The sequence below is a fragment of the Bombyx mandarina genome, chromosome 26 (genome assembly GCF_030267445.1).
Source record: "Bombyx mandarina strain Sakado chromosome 26, ASM3026744v2".
In the NCBI taxonomy this organism is placed as follows: domain Eukaryota; kingdom Metazoa; phylum Arthropoda; class Insecta; order Lepidoptera; family Bombycidae; genus Bombyx; species Bombyx mandarina.
The window spans coordinates 758322-776279 of record NC_143232.1 but is presented as its reverse complement, the minus strand read 5'-3'; the positions used below and the strand labels follow the sequence as shown (position 1 = coordinate 776279).

The window sequence follows — 17958 nt, the reverse complement described above, 5'->3', positions numbered from 1 at the left end:
TATTTAAAAAATCGTACAAGTTGCAAAGGCTAGTTTGTGGATGTGCTTAAAAAATTTATAATGAAGCTTTTTACTTTTCTCTGTATCTTGGGTTATTTTTCAAGTGTAGCCGTCACTGAACCCTTAATCTGAATATACTACTCGCTTTGTATGGTAGTATGAACATTTTAGCGGCCTGGACTAATTGAACGCAATCCTACACCCGTTCCAGTTGTTAATAATCTTCATTATGTTGAACAAATGAAAAATAAAAGCCGTTCGCTATTAATCTTTATTCAATCAAAATACGTTTTTTTAGATAATAATAAAAGTCAAAGAAATAAAAATTTACATTTCTTACACTGTGTACAACAATATATGTACATACAAATATTACGTCTTTTGCACAATAAAATAAAGAATCTATGTAATGTTATAGTTTTTTTTTTTAAAATAAAATTATGCTTAAGTTACACTATTTAACAATTAATATTGGATTTTTCAATAAGGCATGCAGACTAGCGTTTCACTAACATTTACCTCAATATGTCAACATTGATGAAATGCAAATTTTAATGTTGCCAATTACAATTTACGAGCATCCCTAATTTTTGCAGTATCTATTCATTTCTACGCTACATTTTAAATTGTCGAAATCTACCATAACATTAGCGAGTACTACTTTCAACAGTTTTGTCTTGAAACACGTCTGGGGTTAATGTTTTAAGTTGATATTACTTTTAAGGCGCAGGCATGCACTTAAGGCGTTCGAAGGCCGCTTTCTCTAGGGCTTCGCGGTGGTCTGGATGAGCGATTTTGATCAATTCGTATGCCCTCTGTCTGAGGGTTTTGCCGAATAAATAAGCTATCCCTTGTTCGGTGACCACGTAATGCACGTGAGCCCGAGTCGTCACCACACCAGCTCCTAGAATGAGAAAAGAAATTATTTAAATTAAATTATATCACACACATGAAAAATTTAGAAACGGGTCAGTTTATTTTGGTTTTTGTGTAAATTAAATATTAACGGTTTATTCACAAGTACTAATTAATTAGTTATTAGGAAACCCTAAAAATTGCCATATTTATTATAGATAATAATTTTCAATCGGTTTACAAAATTACTCATTCTAAGACATTAGGTGAAAAATAAGTACATTAATTAGAGACGCGGTATAGAATATAAAAGAGGAGGTATAGAAACGGGTCAGTGGAAGGTTTATTTTGGTTTTTGTGTAAATTAAATATTAACGGTTTATTCGCAATTACTAATTAATTAACGGATCTTCATTGACCCGTTATAAGGAAACCCAAAAAGTGGCCATACATATTTATTATGGATGACAGTTTTGAAACGGTTTACAAAATTACTCATTACAAGAGCCCATCGCGTTTCGTGGTCACCGAAGCCGATAAAGGAAGCACAAAATGAATGCTGTCCAGCACGAGACATGCAGATTTCAATTGGCAACTCAGAGTATTCCCCAAATTCTCGGAGGAATCGTCAATTTATTTTAGGCAACACCTAAGACTTAATTATCTACTGAGACTTTTTGACGGGAACGCGAGGAGTGAAGTTGTGTGATTTGTTTTATTTTGTCTATTTAGTGTTTCTTCAGGTTTAAATGTGTAATAACGGTGGTCTATTAACTGTTTAACTTCTGTGAAAGAGCACAAATGTGGGGAAATGAAACAAAGTCGCTGAACGTAACTTCTCGGGATCCTCCAAAAAGTCCACTGAAAAAATCTCAGTAAATGACCACCATTTTACTGATATTATATTTCATTCCATTTCATCTCATCTCATTTCATTTTATTTCATAATATGATTTTCATATATAAAAAAGTTACGTATCATTAAACTTAAAAGAAGACTTGACCTAAAGGTCTTAGTTACCAGGTCATAAAATCTCTTAAAAAAAACAAAAAACTTATCTGCTTAGGAGATTTTTACTGACCGACTTTGAGCGTAGGCACGATTTTGCTCTCGCCCTTCTTGGTGTTGGAGACGAGAGCTATGATGGGTTTGCCTTTACCGTCCACAGCCTCCGCGGCGCCGCGGATAAAGTCAACCTGCCCGCCGAAACCGGAGTACATGCGGGTACCTGTCGGACAAGATTCGTAAGGAAATTGCGATTCAGCATTACCGTCCCTGTATATATATATATTTATTGCTTTGATGGGCGGATGAGCTCACAGCCCATCTGGTGTTAAATGGTTATTGGAGCCCATACTGGTAGGTAAGTATTATAAAAGTTCACTTTGATTATGTACGTTCTCATTGAGTCTAAGACAATCGTACTGTGACGGTAGCCATCATACAAACGCAAGATATTAGACAGATGCCTGAATCTGGCTCTACACATCTAGAATGTAAATGCCGCTACCCACTTTGAGATATGAGTTCTAAGGTCTCAAGTATAGTTACAACGGCTGCCCCGCCCTTCGAACCGAGACGCATTACTTCTACGTACTACGTACCGATAGAGTCGGCGCATATCTGTCCGGTGAGGTCCACCTCGATGCAGGAGTTGATCGCGGTCATGTTCGGCTGCAAGGAGACCACGTGGGTGTTGTTCACGTAGTCGATCTCCAGCATCTCTGCGAAACGAGATTCAATCGTATTATTACTTTAGATTGCAAAATCTAGAGACTAGAGTTAGAATTGGAATTAGTGGTGGTAGGACATATTGTGAGTTCGCACGGGTAGCACGGGGCACCACCACGGAAGAAGCGGTAATGAACGGTTTGAAGAGCGGGGCAGCCGTTGTAACTATACTGAGATCTTAGAACTTATATCTCAAGGTGGGTGGCGCATTTATGTTGTATATGTCTATGGACTCCAGTAACGACTTACCACTAGGTGGGCTGTGAGCTCATCGATCCATCTAAGAAAAAAAAAATAAAAAAAATGTTACAATACTTTTGTTGAGTTAGGGATTTAACTTTGTTGAACTGAAAATTTAGTCATTCACAAGAGGTCCTACTACCAGTGTTCTATACCAGCTTATTCTGGATCATTCTACGCCTTTTGCTCCTATCTATATATAGGGCCTGGTATAATGAAAAATATAATTTTTAAATATCAACTGATTTTTTTTCAATTGCTCAATTATTATTTATTCCCTAACTATTCGCTACCCGCCACAGATCCTTCTAGAAGCTCAGCGGTTTGTCCATAGTTCAATAAACTCTAGTCACCAATGAAGGGGTTGTTGTCGACGAAGTCGTACAGCTGGCGGTTACCGACCAGGAAGCTGCCGACGATACGGCCTTTGTGATTCTTCTTCCTGTTGAACAGAATATTCCGCAATTAGATCATAGGAGTGCTCTGAGGAATTTGAGTTGAGTTCGAGATGATGCCCTCATCTCCTTTTTATCATCGCACCTGCCGCCATCGGAGCAGAGTTCATCCATATTATCTGGAACCGCTGCGTTCATCGACAGTGCGTTTCCAGAGGTATTTTTTGCGTACGTACCATCCGGCTATGGAACGAGCTCCCCTCCACAGTGTTTCCCGAGCGCTATCACATGTCCTTCTTCAAACGAGGCTTGTGGAGAGTATTAAGCGGTAGGCAGCGGCTTGGCTCTGCCCCTGGCTTTGCTGAAGTCCATGGGGGACGGTGACCGCTTACATTCAGGTGGGCCGTATGCTCGTCTGCCTACAAGGGCAATTAAAAAAAGGCGTTGTATAGAGGCTTGGGAGGCGATTTGTAATTTCATCTAAGAGGACTCTTAGACACCGACTGAGCTCTCGCTATAGTGATTTGTAAGTAGGTGATCGAATGGGGGCGCTAAAATATAATTTATTCTGAAAGTGGGCAGTAGAAAAAATAAGTTTGGGAGCCCCTGGACTAAACCAAGTTAAAATCACTTGAGAAATCATCGCAACAAAAAACCATATTTAAAATCACTTGAGAAATCATCAAGACAATATTATTGTTATACCGGCACGAGTAACGCCATCTGTTGTCATATAGCGAAACGAATATTCGATACTACTATTTGACATGATCTGGAAAATTGTAGACATGTCGTGTCGACTATAAAAGCGTTGCAGAGACGACACATTCTCTTCGAAGCGAAAAAATGAATTGAATAATTGAAGTCTACCTTAACTGTCGTAATAAATAAATAGCGTTTCAATAATAATCAACACTGCTATACTAATAATATAAAGAGAAAAGATTTGTTTGTTTGTTTGTATTGAATAGGCTCCGAAACTACTGAACCGATTTGAAAAATTATTTCACTGTTTGAAAGATACACTATTCCCGAGTGACATATTTTAAAAAAAATTAGGGATTCTTACTAAAACTCCAATAATGTAACCCAAGGTGTCAAACCAAAAAAATACCTAAAGTATTCTTTAAAACGCGTGCCCTGCGAAAACTATTGATGATAGAATAAAATAATGTACTACGACTTTGTAGAATACATTATTATGTACAAAAAGTGTCGCGACAGCATATGACGAGCCCAAAATTACGCACGAATAGTTTACCCGACGCGGGAATCGAACCCGCGACCCTTTGCGCAACAGTTAGGGTCATTAACAACCGCACCACCGAGTCAGTCAATATTCTCGAACGCGTTATTAAGTTACAATGGTCTCACAGGTTGTTGGTGACGGCTCCCCTCTTCACCAGGTCGATGACGCCGACACTGAACATCTCCGAGTGGATGCCGAGGTCCTTGTGGTTCTTCAGAGCCGACAGCACGGCGTCCGGGATGCTGCCGATACCTGCGCGGGGCAACACACATTGATCCTTTGACCGCCATGTAGGTCACCGGTGTCCTACGCGGCGCACTCAAGCAATCATGTCGATTTCTGTTACTAAGGCAATGAAAAAAAGTCACTGAACGTAACTTCTCGGGATCTTCCAAAAAGTCCACTGAAAAAGTCTCAGTAAATGACCACCATTTTACTGAGATTATATTTCATCACATATCATCTCATCTCATTTCATTTCATTTCGTTTTCATTTCACCTCATACCATGTTTCATAATAATCAATTTCATTTCATATCATTTTCATATAAAAAAGTTACGTATCATTACAATTAAAATAAGACTTGACCTAAAAGGTCTTAGTTACCAGGTCATAAAATCTCTTTAAAAAAATATGTTACTAAGGCACCGGAATGTCTATTGTGCGCGCGGAACTAGTTGGCCACGCTTTAGGTATGAGCGAGCGGTTGGCGCAATCTGTGATTATAGAAGTATAATAGTCTCTAAGAATAGAACCATAATAATGTTCAAACTTAGAATTTCAATTATAATCGAATTTCGAGTACAGGGGGAAAATTAGTAAATTGAAATTTATGTATCGCCCACTCCGTCTAGTTCTGCCGTGAGGCAGTAACGCGTTTCGGTTTGAAAGGCGAACCAGCCGTTGTACTGATACTTAGAGCTCATGTCGCATGGTCATGGTCATGGTATTGTAGAAGTAAAGGCTTCGGTAGCTCAACCAATTGTGAACTCATCCCCCGTATTGAAGCATTAAGCCCCCCCCCGTCCAAGTTCAATCATGACCCCCTCGATTTATGTGTTGTTGTGGCGGACGATTAGCTCACCCATCTGCAGCGTGGCGCCGTCCTCGACGAGGTTCTCGCCAATCAGCCGCCCGATCTCGGTTTCCTCGGCGCTGGCCGCCTTCCCAACGCCGTGCTCCGGGAGGGGCGTGTTGTCCTCCACCGCGTAATCGATGTGCGACATGTGTATTATAGCGTCGCCGAACGTGCGAGGCATGTTCACGTTCACTTGAGCTGCGAATTTACGATACCCGGTAAAACTCAGTGCGAGTTTTTTTTTAACGTTCTCGATATCGTAAAAGTTAACTCGAATTTGTATGGAGTTGGATCACTAGACAGCTGTTTAGCTGCAATTATACCAACAGCGACCCGGCAAGATCCTGAATCTCATTCTGAAGCGGTCTTTAGAAGAAAACGACAGTTCCATTTGAGATCGAATCCTATTACGTACACAACAAGGTGCAAAATATTAAATGAAACAACTTCCTGTACAAAAAATATAAATGCACAGACTTCCAATACAATTTCTAGTGATTCGGAAAATCCAAATTCACCAGTCTCAGAAAAAAAAAACAATATATTCGTCATAGTTTTGTAAAGCGATTTCTGAATCGATCAATCTGAAGAATTCCAAGGTATATAAATAAAAATCGTGTAGTCCTTAATATTCACTAACACTAACCTATGATGATTTTGGAGTTAACCAACGCGGCCCTGACGCAGTCCACGGAGGTGCCCAGACTGCAGTAGCCATGGTTGTCGGGAGGAGAGACCTAAAAACACCACACAAAGAGAAAGACATAGCTCCACAGTTCACAACGATGACACTCGTTAAATAATAGCGTTTATAATCTGTTAAATATTAATGTATAATCTATATCTATTGTGTAATCTACGAGATGGTGTCTTTGTGTGGGCGGACTTTTTGGCGGGAACGCGAGCAGTGAAGTTGTGTGATTTGTTTTATTTTGTCTATTTAGTGTTTCTTCAGGTTTAATTGTGTAATAACGGTGGTTTATTAACTATTTAGTATCTGTGAAGTGCACAAATGTGGGAAAATAAAATAAAGCCGCTGGACGTAACTTCTCGGGATCCAACAAATAGTCCATTGAAAAAGTCTCAGTAAATTACCAACATTTTACTGAGATTATATTTGATCCCATATCATTTCATCTCATTTTATTTAATTTCATCTCAGTTGATTAATGTCTCAAATTAATCATCTTCATTTTATTTCACTCGATATTATCATTATTCATAAAAATAAGCATATAAATTAAAATAAGACTGGACCTAAAGGTCTTAGTTACCTGGTCATAAAATATCTTTAAAAAAATACGTGACTGTGCTTTTTGTGTGAACGTGGAGTTAGTGGTACGGTAAATGTCGCTCTCGTATTTTGATTATGTTGATTAATAATGGAATGGAATGATGCAAGTTTTTACCTGGATAAGAGCGATGTCGGGCTGGATGATCTTCCTGTGGAATAGCTTGGGGATGTCCTGAAGGAAGATGGGAATGGCGTCGGAGCGACCTTCGGCTACTGATTTGCGGACGTTCGCGGCCATAAACAACGATACCGATCTAGGGGATCAAGAAAATGCACATTTAATGACATGAATTAATCAATGTGGGGCCTGGAGAGAGTATTCGTGCTGACAGGACTAAATATATCCTTGCCCAATAACTCACTGATTTAGCTTGAAACCGGTAAAAGAGCGCTCACGGACTTGTATGACCGAACATATCAAGGGCAAACCTAGACCAAACAGAACCCTTTGGTCCATTGTTCTCTCGATACCAGAAACTGTTAAAACTAGACACACTGATATTATGTTCGAGGAAATCTAATTCACAGGCTTGCAAGTTAAAAAAAACTAATATTTTACTGATGGTGAGACGTAGTCTGAGCTCGCAAGGAAAGTTTCCATAAACCTTCATATCCCCTCCGCGGAGCAGTTATCGTATAGTAGGACAGTTGTTAATAAAAGTGCCTCCCGACTAGGCGCGTCAATACCCCCGCCCCCGCCGTTCGCCCGATCACGATGTTCGACCAGCCCATACCGTGGGCCCCGAAGGTCAAGTACTTAGGCGTCACCCTCGACAGTAGGATGACATTCCGCCCCCACATTAAGACGGTACGCGACCGTGCCGCCTTCATTCTAGGACGTCTCTACCCGATGATATGTAGGCGAAGTAAAATGTCCCTTAGAAATAAGGTGACACTCTACAAAACTTGCATACGCCCCGTCATGACCTATGCAAGTGTAGTGTTCGCTCACGCGGCCCGCATACACCTAAAAACATTTCAAATTATTCAATCCCGTTTTTGCAGGATAGCCGTCGGAGCCCCGTGGTTCGTCAGGAACGTCGACCTCCATGACGACCTGGACTTAGAGTCCATCAGTAAGTATCTTCAGTCGGCGTCCATGCGCCACTTCGATAAAGCGGCACGACACGAGAACCCTCTCATCGTGGCCGCCGGTAACTACATTCCCGATCCTGCGGACAGAATGGAAAGCAGTCGACGTCGCCCAAAACACGTTATCTCGGATCCTCCCGATCCACTAACGGTGCTTTTAGGTACTTCAAGCACCGGTCACCGTTCTCGTCGAACCCGTCGCTTGCGACGAAGGGCTCGACGAGTAAATTAACTCTCAGACACAGCCCACTGAGTTTCTCGCCGGATCTTCTCAGTGGGTCGCGTTTCCGATCCGGTGGTAGATTCTGCGAAGCACGACTCTTGCTAGGGTTCGTGTTAGCAACATCGTCAGGTTTGAGCCCCGTGAGCTCACCTACTAAAGTTAGGGTTACGCTGACATAGCCTCTCAAGGCTCTCAGCTTAGGTAGGAAAAAAAAAAAAATAAAAAAAAAAAAAAAAAAAGTGAATCGCATGTGGACATAGATGAAAATGGCTCTTCTTGATTACTAAATTAGGGTTGCCTTTCGTTTACTAGAACGCAGTCGCAGTTTATTTTTTCATATACCTATTTAAGTTGTAGACGAATGTATTTTAAAATAATTAAAGAAATCATAAGTAACAGCCACGCCCTAAAATTAAAAGTAGTCTCAAAGAAGTCTCAGTCAGTCTCTCTATCTTCTTCTTCTGTTAGCCCGCAGACGTCGATCGACCTTGTGAGAGGACCATCCATCCACTACCCACGCTACGCCTTCCCAAAGTAATAATAATTTAATTTATTGTCATCGGTCCATGAGGCGTGTGTCAAGTTGGTGAAAATTAGGCTTAAAAATTCAGTTACAAAGATATATGCAAGTCAAGCTGGTAAAAACGAGTTAAAACGCTTTTCTTTTACGCGTTTTTCCCCCCTACCTATTCGCCGGTAACCTAAGGGGCTACGCTATGACCTGGTAGGTGAGCTCACGGGGCTCAGCTCAAGAGTGTGCTAACACTGGTCCTATCAAGAGCAGTGCTTCGCAGAATCTACCACCGGATCGCGATCGGATTTAGGTGAAGACTGATGTTATATTTAGTGAAGAAGATTACGTTCAAAAATTACCAGGATAGATACAAGATAGAGACAAGTAAAGCTAATAAAAACATATTAAAAACAATTTTCATTTAAGTTTAAGAGTGGTGTCATGCGGATTTTTTAGACTACATCAAATATGTCCATTCAAAAACTATATCGCGACAGGCCTTATCCGACAGTACTGTCAAAATTTATATCTAAATATCGCACACATTATTATATCGAATAGAAACTATACTGATATATCCACGATAATAATAAGAGATAAGTAAGTGTGAAAAAATCAATAAATATATTAGAATACGGTTATGCAATACTTATGTGATCTTCATAAAGATAGATTGCTCTTGTTCGCATATTGATTAGTAGCTACGTGATCTCGACTAGATTCATTCCTTATTGTTCCTCCTTACCTAATTCCGGTGATGTCAAAGCCAAGAGACATATGAAATTGGATGCCGCCGGCGCTCATATTGACTCATGAGGTCCGGGTTGTATGACAGTTTTCTAATCTTTTAAAGAGATACGCGCGACTGCTTCCTTGTGTGGTACCTTCAGTCTTACAATAAGCCCTAGCATCAGTAAATAGCACTTGGCGACCGCTATCTTCTAGTATAATACTCAGAGAATGTTGCAGCCCATTCACAGGTGAATAATAATAAAATCATTTATTGCCTTTCAGACAGATTTAGATAAATAAAAGAAAAGAAAAATGAAAAGGCAAAAGGAGGTGGCTCAGCTAATGCTGTTCAAAGTAGATGAATCGAGCAGCGCTGATTTTCAGTCACATCCGTTCCCCTACCACGACACCCACGGTAAGAGATACAAGAGGTGCTACTCTAGGGTACTAGATAACCGGTTTTCTACAGCACAGTCTCGGATGGTAGTTTCCTTCGCGACGATACAAGCAGGTAAGCGTGGACCGCACAAGATCGCAACAGAGAATGGAAGAAAGGTCTTCAATGTGAAAGTTCGACTAAATCAGGTCTACGTGAGAGGTCTAAGGGAGCTAAACATCCGAAAAAAAGCTCTCTGCCATCTGCCGGGAACGTGTTATGAGTTTCTTCGGACACATCGTGCGATCTTTCAGACATGAATTAGAGAAGCTCATTATTGCGGGTCGCATAGAGGGCAAGCGCGCCGTGGGCAGAACACTAGCCAGATGGACAGACCTAATAAAGGAAGCACTTGGCAGTAGTCTGTTTCATGCGATCAATACCACCTATGATCGAACACTGTGCAGGAACGTCACATGTGGCCGCGATCTTCAGCAGTGAGGGAACGATATAGAACAAGAGTGAGAGGTTTCTTAATCGAGTGCAGCAGAATGGTCTCGGGCAGGGAGAGTTGGCATCGTAGAACGCGTCAGATCTGCCTCCTCCAAGGCTACGTAACAATCACGATCACTCTGTCAAGAGTGAAACGATTAAAAATACCGCGTATAGCCGACACCGAATAGTTTATGTGAACAGTTATTAGCAATGATAACATTATCATAGCTCGTATAATAAATATCTTATCATTTCAATATCATTGAGCTCTCCCGAGGTGGTGGTTGAATTCAGCAATACGGGCCGCTTAAGACGTTGTACGCTTTACAACCCACCGGTGGACCACGAGACCACTGAGATTCTCTTCTCAGTGGGTCGCGATTCTGATTCTACACTGGATCCTGCCATGCCCTGCTCTTGCTAGGGCTAGTGTTAGCAAGTCTGTCCGCTTGAGCCCGTGAGCTCATCTACCTGTCCGTACGTTGCTGTAATAGCTCCTTAGGTTATCAGCGAATATGTAAAGAAAAAAACCTCGTATGATAGCTCTAACTGGTACAATTCGCCTACTTTTTTTATTGCTTATATGGGTGGACGAACTCACAGCCCACCTGGTGTCAAGTGGTTACTGGATCCCATAGGCATCTACAATGTCAATGCCGCCATCCACCTTGAGATGTCATTTCTAAAGTCTCAGTATTACAACGGCTGACCCACCCTTCAAACCGAAACGCATTACTGCTTTACGGCAGAAATAGGGAGGGTGGTGGTACCCACCCGTGCGGACTACCAACAGCCTGCAGCCTACCTACATCTTTTATTACCTGAATATGTCCTTGCATTCTGGGGTTACATATGCTGCATCCTTTTCGGTGTGCATATGGACGACTTTGATGTCTCGCAAAGATCCACTTTTTCCTACTTCGGTCATGGCATTGAGAAGAGGCACCGGCGTGGCGGCCGCACCTTGGGCGAACACGGTCAGTCCTGTAATCAAAATACGATTGTCCTAATTATAATCTTGAATGACACAACGATTTGGAGAGATGACATTGCCCGATTGTGTTTGTTATGAAGATGAGAGTCGGTGGAAATAATGTGACGAGAAAATTATTCACTTAAGCTTTCCATAAACTATTTGATATAAAGGAAACATTACTGCATTTAGTTAAAATTAACAGCTTAAAGCATTTCTAAAAGAAAAGTCTTGGTTAATCTTATGAAATATATTTATCTCCTCAACATCTAACAAACGAAAAAATGTGGTATTTAATGTAAATGTTTGTAATGGTACAATGCAAATCATAAAACAAAAAAACGGATGAACCAAAAGAAAATCGAAAAGACCCTCCCAGTGGCAAATTACAATGCATAAAGTAGACTTATAATCCAAGCTGGGTTGACGTCAGCCTGGTCATACAATTCTTGCTCAAGCCCTATACAGCATGATAAAAGGATACGCTGTGTCAACCCTACATAATGTGGGATAAGGACAAGAAAAAGAAGAATTTCTAACAAGCGTGTTCAGTTAATATTATTTATTTTTCGTCTAATTTTTCACATGCAACAAAACGTTCGTATATTTCTGATTTGAATAGTTAACTTGTACTCTTGCACTTATCCGTATTCATTTCGATAAATTTTTTTTCCTACCTAAGCTGATAACCTTGAGAGGCTATGTCAACCTAACCTAAGAAGTGAGCTCACGGGGCTCAAACCTGACGACGTTGCTAACACTAATTCGCAGAATCTACTACCGGGTCGGAAACGCGACCCATTAAGAATATCCAGTGAGAATCTCAGTAGGCTGTGTCTGTGGGTTAATTTACTCGCCGAGCCCTTCGTTGCAAGCGACGGGTTCGATGAGAACGACGACCGGATTGCGATAATGAGCAGGTCGATTTACACTTTAATAGAGGAGGCCACGTTTGGGGCGTTGTTTATGTGTGGGTCACAGTGCTCGACGCACACATCCAACTCTTGTTACATTTCGTGACAAAATCTGTCTTATGTCTACATACAACGTAAGTACTTGGCTGACGACAGATTTAATAAAACCGTTTCAATGTTACGGGTGTTTAGTATTTAGTATTATATTGTTCTTTCTTGTATACAATTTATGTAAAAATGAACAAATAAAAATACAATACGAACGATTAAATATAACAATTATAATTATGATGTTGATTCGTTCAAACTTGACTTGAATTCTTTCGTTAGAATTTCAATAGTCTGCCTTGAAGCAATCGTGGTAGGAGGAATAGGACAGAGACGCAAATGCAGATTCATTAAGACAAATGCCAATTAAAACCAAGAGTATGTCAGTTCACAATAGTACCTAGTCAGGTCATAAATTCTGTCACATGTTTAATGTAAAATAATTGAAACAAGTTTATTCATTATATAACCATTCATATACCAAAATGAACTTAACAAAACATAGATTCTTATGACACTAAAGTTTATTCAAAATGACCTCCGTGATTTTGAAGACAGGCCTTCAATCTGCGCGGCCAGTCGTCTATCGCAGCACGAACGAGGTCCATGTCAATATCGGCGGCTGCCTTAATCAAGGATATCTTGAGTGACTCCAAATTGGGATGAGGCTTTGAGCACGCCTTTTCCTCCAAGTGTTGCCATATCTTGTAATCTAACGGATTCAAATCTGGACTGGAGGAGGGCCAGTCTTCGTGCCGGATGAAGTCGATTTCACGCGCCGCCAGCCAGTCTTGTGTGCTCTTCGCTCTATGAGCTGGCGCCGAATCTTGTTGGAATACTCAGTGCCTGTTATTGAACATGGTATGAGAAACAGGTTCCACAAGGTTCGTCAGGACTGTATTTTGATACACAACTGCATTCGTTTTTACACCTTTCTCACAAAAATGTACCTCTGTTAAGCCCCAATAAGAAACTCCCAACCATACCATGAGCGAGGATGGAAAATGACCTCGTTGGACACGCGGAATTCGGTTGCTCGCTTCTTCACTACTGTGTGCGTACACCTTATCATTTTGTTTGTTGTAGCTCTCTTCTACGGTAAAAAATTTTTCATCCGAAAACAGAATTTCCCGATATTTTTTTCCCGCGTACCGCTTCAACAAAGCGCGGCATCTCTTCAGTCTCAGGTCCATTAGACGAGCATTCAAACGATGTCCTGTTTTTCTTCGATATGCCCGAAGCCCTAAGTCTTCATTTAACACCCTTTTCACCGTGGTTCTGCTTAACCCCATCTGAAGGGCCAACAGTTTCTGCTTACGTTTGGGATTTCTTTGAATTCGCGCCTTTACAGCTTTTATCACTGCTGGAGTCCTAACAGACCGAGGGCGACCACTTCTTGACCTGTCATCTACACTAGAGTCTTCATTGTATCGTTTGATGGTACGATAAACGAATTCTTTTGGTTATATTAAAATTTTTCAGTATGTTAAAAATTTGAATTGGCGCGTAACCGCAACGATGCAACGCAATAACTGCAACACGGCCTTCTTTAAGCGTCCACTCCATATTTAAAAATAAGTAAAATTCTAAAAGTATACATTTTTATTTTCATGAACAATTCGAAATTCGAATTCAATAAACTTTTTTGTGGCCAGCATTCTAAAAGAAAAGTTTTTACTGTGTGATAATACTTATGACCTGACTAGTTATATCCTCTATTGATTGCGCAGATGTTACTCTATGTGCCCTTATAAACAAGATCGACTTATAAATTATTCAATACGCCTCATCTTCCTCCTGTCTGATAAATCGCGTTACTGCATACAAGGAACTCAATCGGCTACCTATCTCTGTAGTGCAGACGAACGGGAAACATAAATACTCTAATCACACTGAGTAAAGTAATGTAAAGATATCCCAAAAATGTTCTAGTGTTAACAGTCAAACCGTTAATTGAAATAAAGATAATCCCTGAAAAATTTATTCCCCTCGATAACATAAATAACTATAGGTAAAAGTAGTCTAAATTAGCGGGAGTAACTACCCGCACAAGAAAGAAAGATGATGATGATGGAAGTGCGAGAGGTATTAAAGCAAGAACTAGTATGAATGAGAAAACATAGAACAATAAGATCCCGTTGTGCCTATGAATGGGGAAAGGCAGTAAAAAAAATTAACTCTAATCTCGGTATTATTCGATCGAAGTGTCACCAGACTTTTTGAACAACAAATTCCGCCCCCTTTAAAATTCCCGCGACCGACAGGGATCTGATCGTTCGAAACTATTCTAGTGCCTTTTTTCATTATTTTTTTATTGCTTAGATGGGTGGACGAGCTCACAACCCACCTGGTGTTAAGTGATTACTGAAGCCCATAGACATTTACAACGTAAATGCGCCACCCACCTTGAGATGTAAGTTCTAAGGTCTCAGTATAGTTACAACGGCTGCCCCACCCTTCAAACCGAAACGGATTACTGCTTCACGGCAGAAATAGGCGAGGTGGTGATACCTAGACGTGCGGACAAGAGGTCCTACCACCAGTAAAACTGCGTTACTATTGTTTCCATTCAACTATATCCTCATTCAAGAACGTATTGCCTTTTGTGGTTAGGAGTGGAGCTGATCATGCCATTTTCAGAATAACATTCCAGCTCATCTGGCATCACGTGTTAAACAAACTACAAAATAATTTTATTATTTCGGTGTCAAAGAGTCAGCAAGCTGAAGTGGCAGTGGGCTGGCCATATATGCCGTAGGACTGACGATCTCTGGAGCAGACGGGTTATCGAATGGAGACCGCGCAGCGGAAGACGTAACGTGGAGACGCCCCCTGGCTAGGTGGTGCGATGACCTCCGAACGGTGGCCGGCAAGAAGTGGATGAGGGGAGCCGGAGACCAGGCTCAGTGGTGTGGATTGGGAGAGGCTTATGACCAGCAGTGGACGACTGTGGGCTGTTAATGATGATGATGATGATTTCGGTGTATTTTAATTATTATCTTAGTTTTTTTTTCCTAGTATTTGTGTCTCTAGTATATTTTTTCCCTATTTACTAAATATATTGAAACTGGAAAGCAATGTTTTTAATATTAAGTATTGTACTCTGTTTAAGCCCGGTCGATAAATATTTAGAAAACTTCAATCTTATGGTCTCGAGTTTGACTGTAGCATTTACGTTGCGATGTCTATATGATACTACACCTACCACTTATCCTGAAGTGGACTGGAAGCTCGTATGCCCAACTGAGCTAATAAACTAAAACTGTAGGTCATAGAACAACAAATACAGGTCGTAAAAGTCTTATGACCCCCACAGGTACGTACCACCAACCGGCCTATTTCTGTTGCGAATCAGTAATTCCACTTTGAAGAGCGTGGCAGTCGCTGTACTAATGAAAATGAGACTTACAACTCGTGGGGTGCTTATTTTGTTTTTGTACACACGTGATACTTGCAATTTCAGTGGAATGCGGCTTCTGGTTTTTTCTGTATTCTGAGACTATTAGATACATAGCTTAAAAGACAACATTTCGATTTTCAAAATGGCTCTACCCGATGATATGCAGGCGAAGTAAAATGTCCCTTAGAATTAAGGTGACACTACAAAACTTGCATACGCCCCGTCATGACATATGCAAGTGTAGTGTTCGCTCACGCGACCCGCACTCACTTAAAATCCTTCCAGATTATTCAATCCCGTTTTTTGCAGGATAGCCGTCGGAGCCCCGGGGTTCGTCAGGGACGTCGACCTCCATGACGACCTGGACTTAGAGTCCGTCAGTAAGTATTTGCAGTCGGCGTCGATGCGCCACTTCGATAAAGCGGCACGACACGAGAACCCTCTCATCGTGGCCGCCGGTAACTACATTCCCGATCCTGCGGACAGAATGGAGAGCAGTCGACGTCACCCAAAACACGTCATCTCGGATCCTCCCGATCCACAAACGGTGCTTTTAGGTACTTCAAGTACCGGTCACCGTTCTCGTCGAACCCGTCGCTTGCGACGAAGGGCTCGACGAGTAAATTAACTCTCAGACACAGTCCACTGAGTTTCTCGCCGGATCTTCTCAGTGGGTCGCGTTTCCGATCCGGTGGTAGATTCTGCGAATCACGGCTCTTGCTAGGGTTCGTGTTAGCATCGTCGTCAGGTTTGAGCCCCGTGAGCTCACCTACTAGCCACGGTTACGCTGAAATAGCCTCTCAAGGCTATCAGCTTAGGTAGGAAAAAAAAAAAAAAATTCAAAATGGCAATAATTAAACCGTTTAAACATCGCATGCTCGTTGGCTAGGCAATAAAAAAAACAACTTATCAATAGTGACGCATGTATACGATGTTATTATTCGATTTTATAATAGTTCGATGTTCGATTACGATGTTATAATAGTTCGATTTTCAAAATGGCAATAATTAAACCGTATAGACATCGCATGTTTGATATTTTTATTTATAAGCGACGGGAACCATTCACCGTCCCGACTCCCGAGCCTCATGCTCACATTGATAGACATTAAAAATGCAATGATATAAATATCGGAAGATGGTTATCACTACATAGTATAAAACCAAGTCGCTTGCTCTGTCCCTATATCTGTCTGTCCCTCCTCCTCGCGTCGTTTCCTCACTACTGAGGGTCCATTATATGTCGACAGGATTTTGCTCCTTGTAATGTCCCGCCAGCGCCTTCGATCATTGGCCGGGCCATGAAGGGCTTAAATCTTTAAAACTACGCAACGGATTTTGATGCGTTTTTTTTTAATAAATAGAGTGATGAAAGAGGAAGGTTTATCGTCTCGCCGGAACTATCATCCGCACCATCTGGATGGTTGGCGTTCCACTACAATGCGTTTTAAAAACAGTTTTCTGCCACGCACAGTAAATCTCTGGAATTCGTTGCCATCAGCGGTCTTCCCCAACAACTGCGACATTGGGTTATTCAAGAAAAGAGCATATTCTTACCTGAAGGGTAGGCAACGCACTGGCGTAAACGCTGGTGACCGTGGGCGGCGGTGAATCACTTACCATCAGGTGACCAGTCTTGCTCGTTTGCCTCTTAGTTGTTATAAAAAAATAAAAAAAACGTATAATAGCATCCATTAAATAGTGGAGAAATCAATAATAAATTACAGATTCCAAAACGAAGCGAGGGCGGGTCGCTAGTTCGAAATAAAATGGACGTGGTGGTCCATTATGGTGGCTGAAGTAGATGGTATTCCGGTTGTTATCATATATGGACTCCGGTAACCAGAGCTCATTGGCTAGGCAATAAAAAAACAACTTATCAATCGTGACGCATGTATACGATGTTATTATTTTGTATCTTCACGTTGTAATGTTAAAGACCTCTTACCGCCTTATTAATCTACATTGACCTCCGAACCGTTGTGTGTACGTACGTACAATCGAGAAATTAAACTTTGTCAATGAGCATTTATTTTTATTTAGTTTCAATTAAAAGTAAAACAACTTTGCAAAGCTTCAATTAAAACAACTTAGCTCGCTAATCTACATTATACCTATATTCTTGTATAAGACGTTATGCTTCTGATAGTAAGTACATATCCGTGGCCCAATAGTCAATATAATAGTCAATAGCAATAGTTTATTGTGTCCAACAAAGCGCGAAGATCGGCAGAAAGATTCTTAAGTGAAGATCACGTAATGGCACGAGCAGTGTGCGGCGGTCGCCTACCAGATGGACCGAAGACCTAGAGAAAATTGCTAGGTCCCGTACCGTACCTACCCGTAC

At 41.1% G+C, this 17958-nt stretch overlaps 1 protein-coding gene across 1 annotated transcript in view; it reads right to left on the bottom strand.

The window, feature by feature from the left end:
- Positions 1-253: 253 nt before the first annotated feature.
- Positions 254-17958, bottom strand: part of LOC114253046 (succinyl-CoA:acetate/propanoyl-CoA:succinate CoA transferase) — a 28531-nt gene continuing 10826 nt past the window's right edge. The window contains exons 2-10 of the mRNA XM_028187789.2: positions 11098-11260; positions 6960-7098; positions 6197-6287; positions 5557-5748; positions 4597-4723; positions 3181-3269; positions 2461-2580; positions 1938-2084; positions 254-904 (exon numbers count right to left, since the gene is read on the bottom strand). Of these exons, the coding sequence (XP_028043590.2) occupies positions 720-904; positions 1938-2084; positions 2461-2580; positions 3181-3269; positions 4597-4723; positions 5557-5748; positions 6197-6287; positions 6960-7098; positions 11098-11260 (1253 nt within the window). The 3' untranslated portion in view covers positions 254-719. The remainder of the gene's footprint in view (positions 905-1937; positions 2085-2460; positions 2581-3180; positions 3270-4596; positions 4724-5556; positions 5749-6196; positions 6288-6959; positions 7099-11097; positions 11261-17958) is intronic.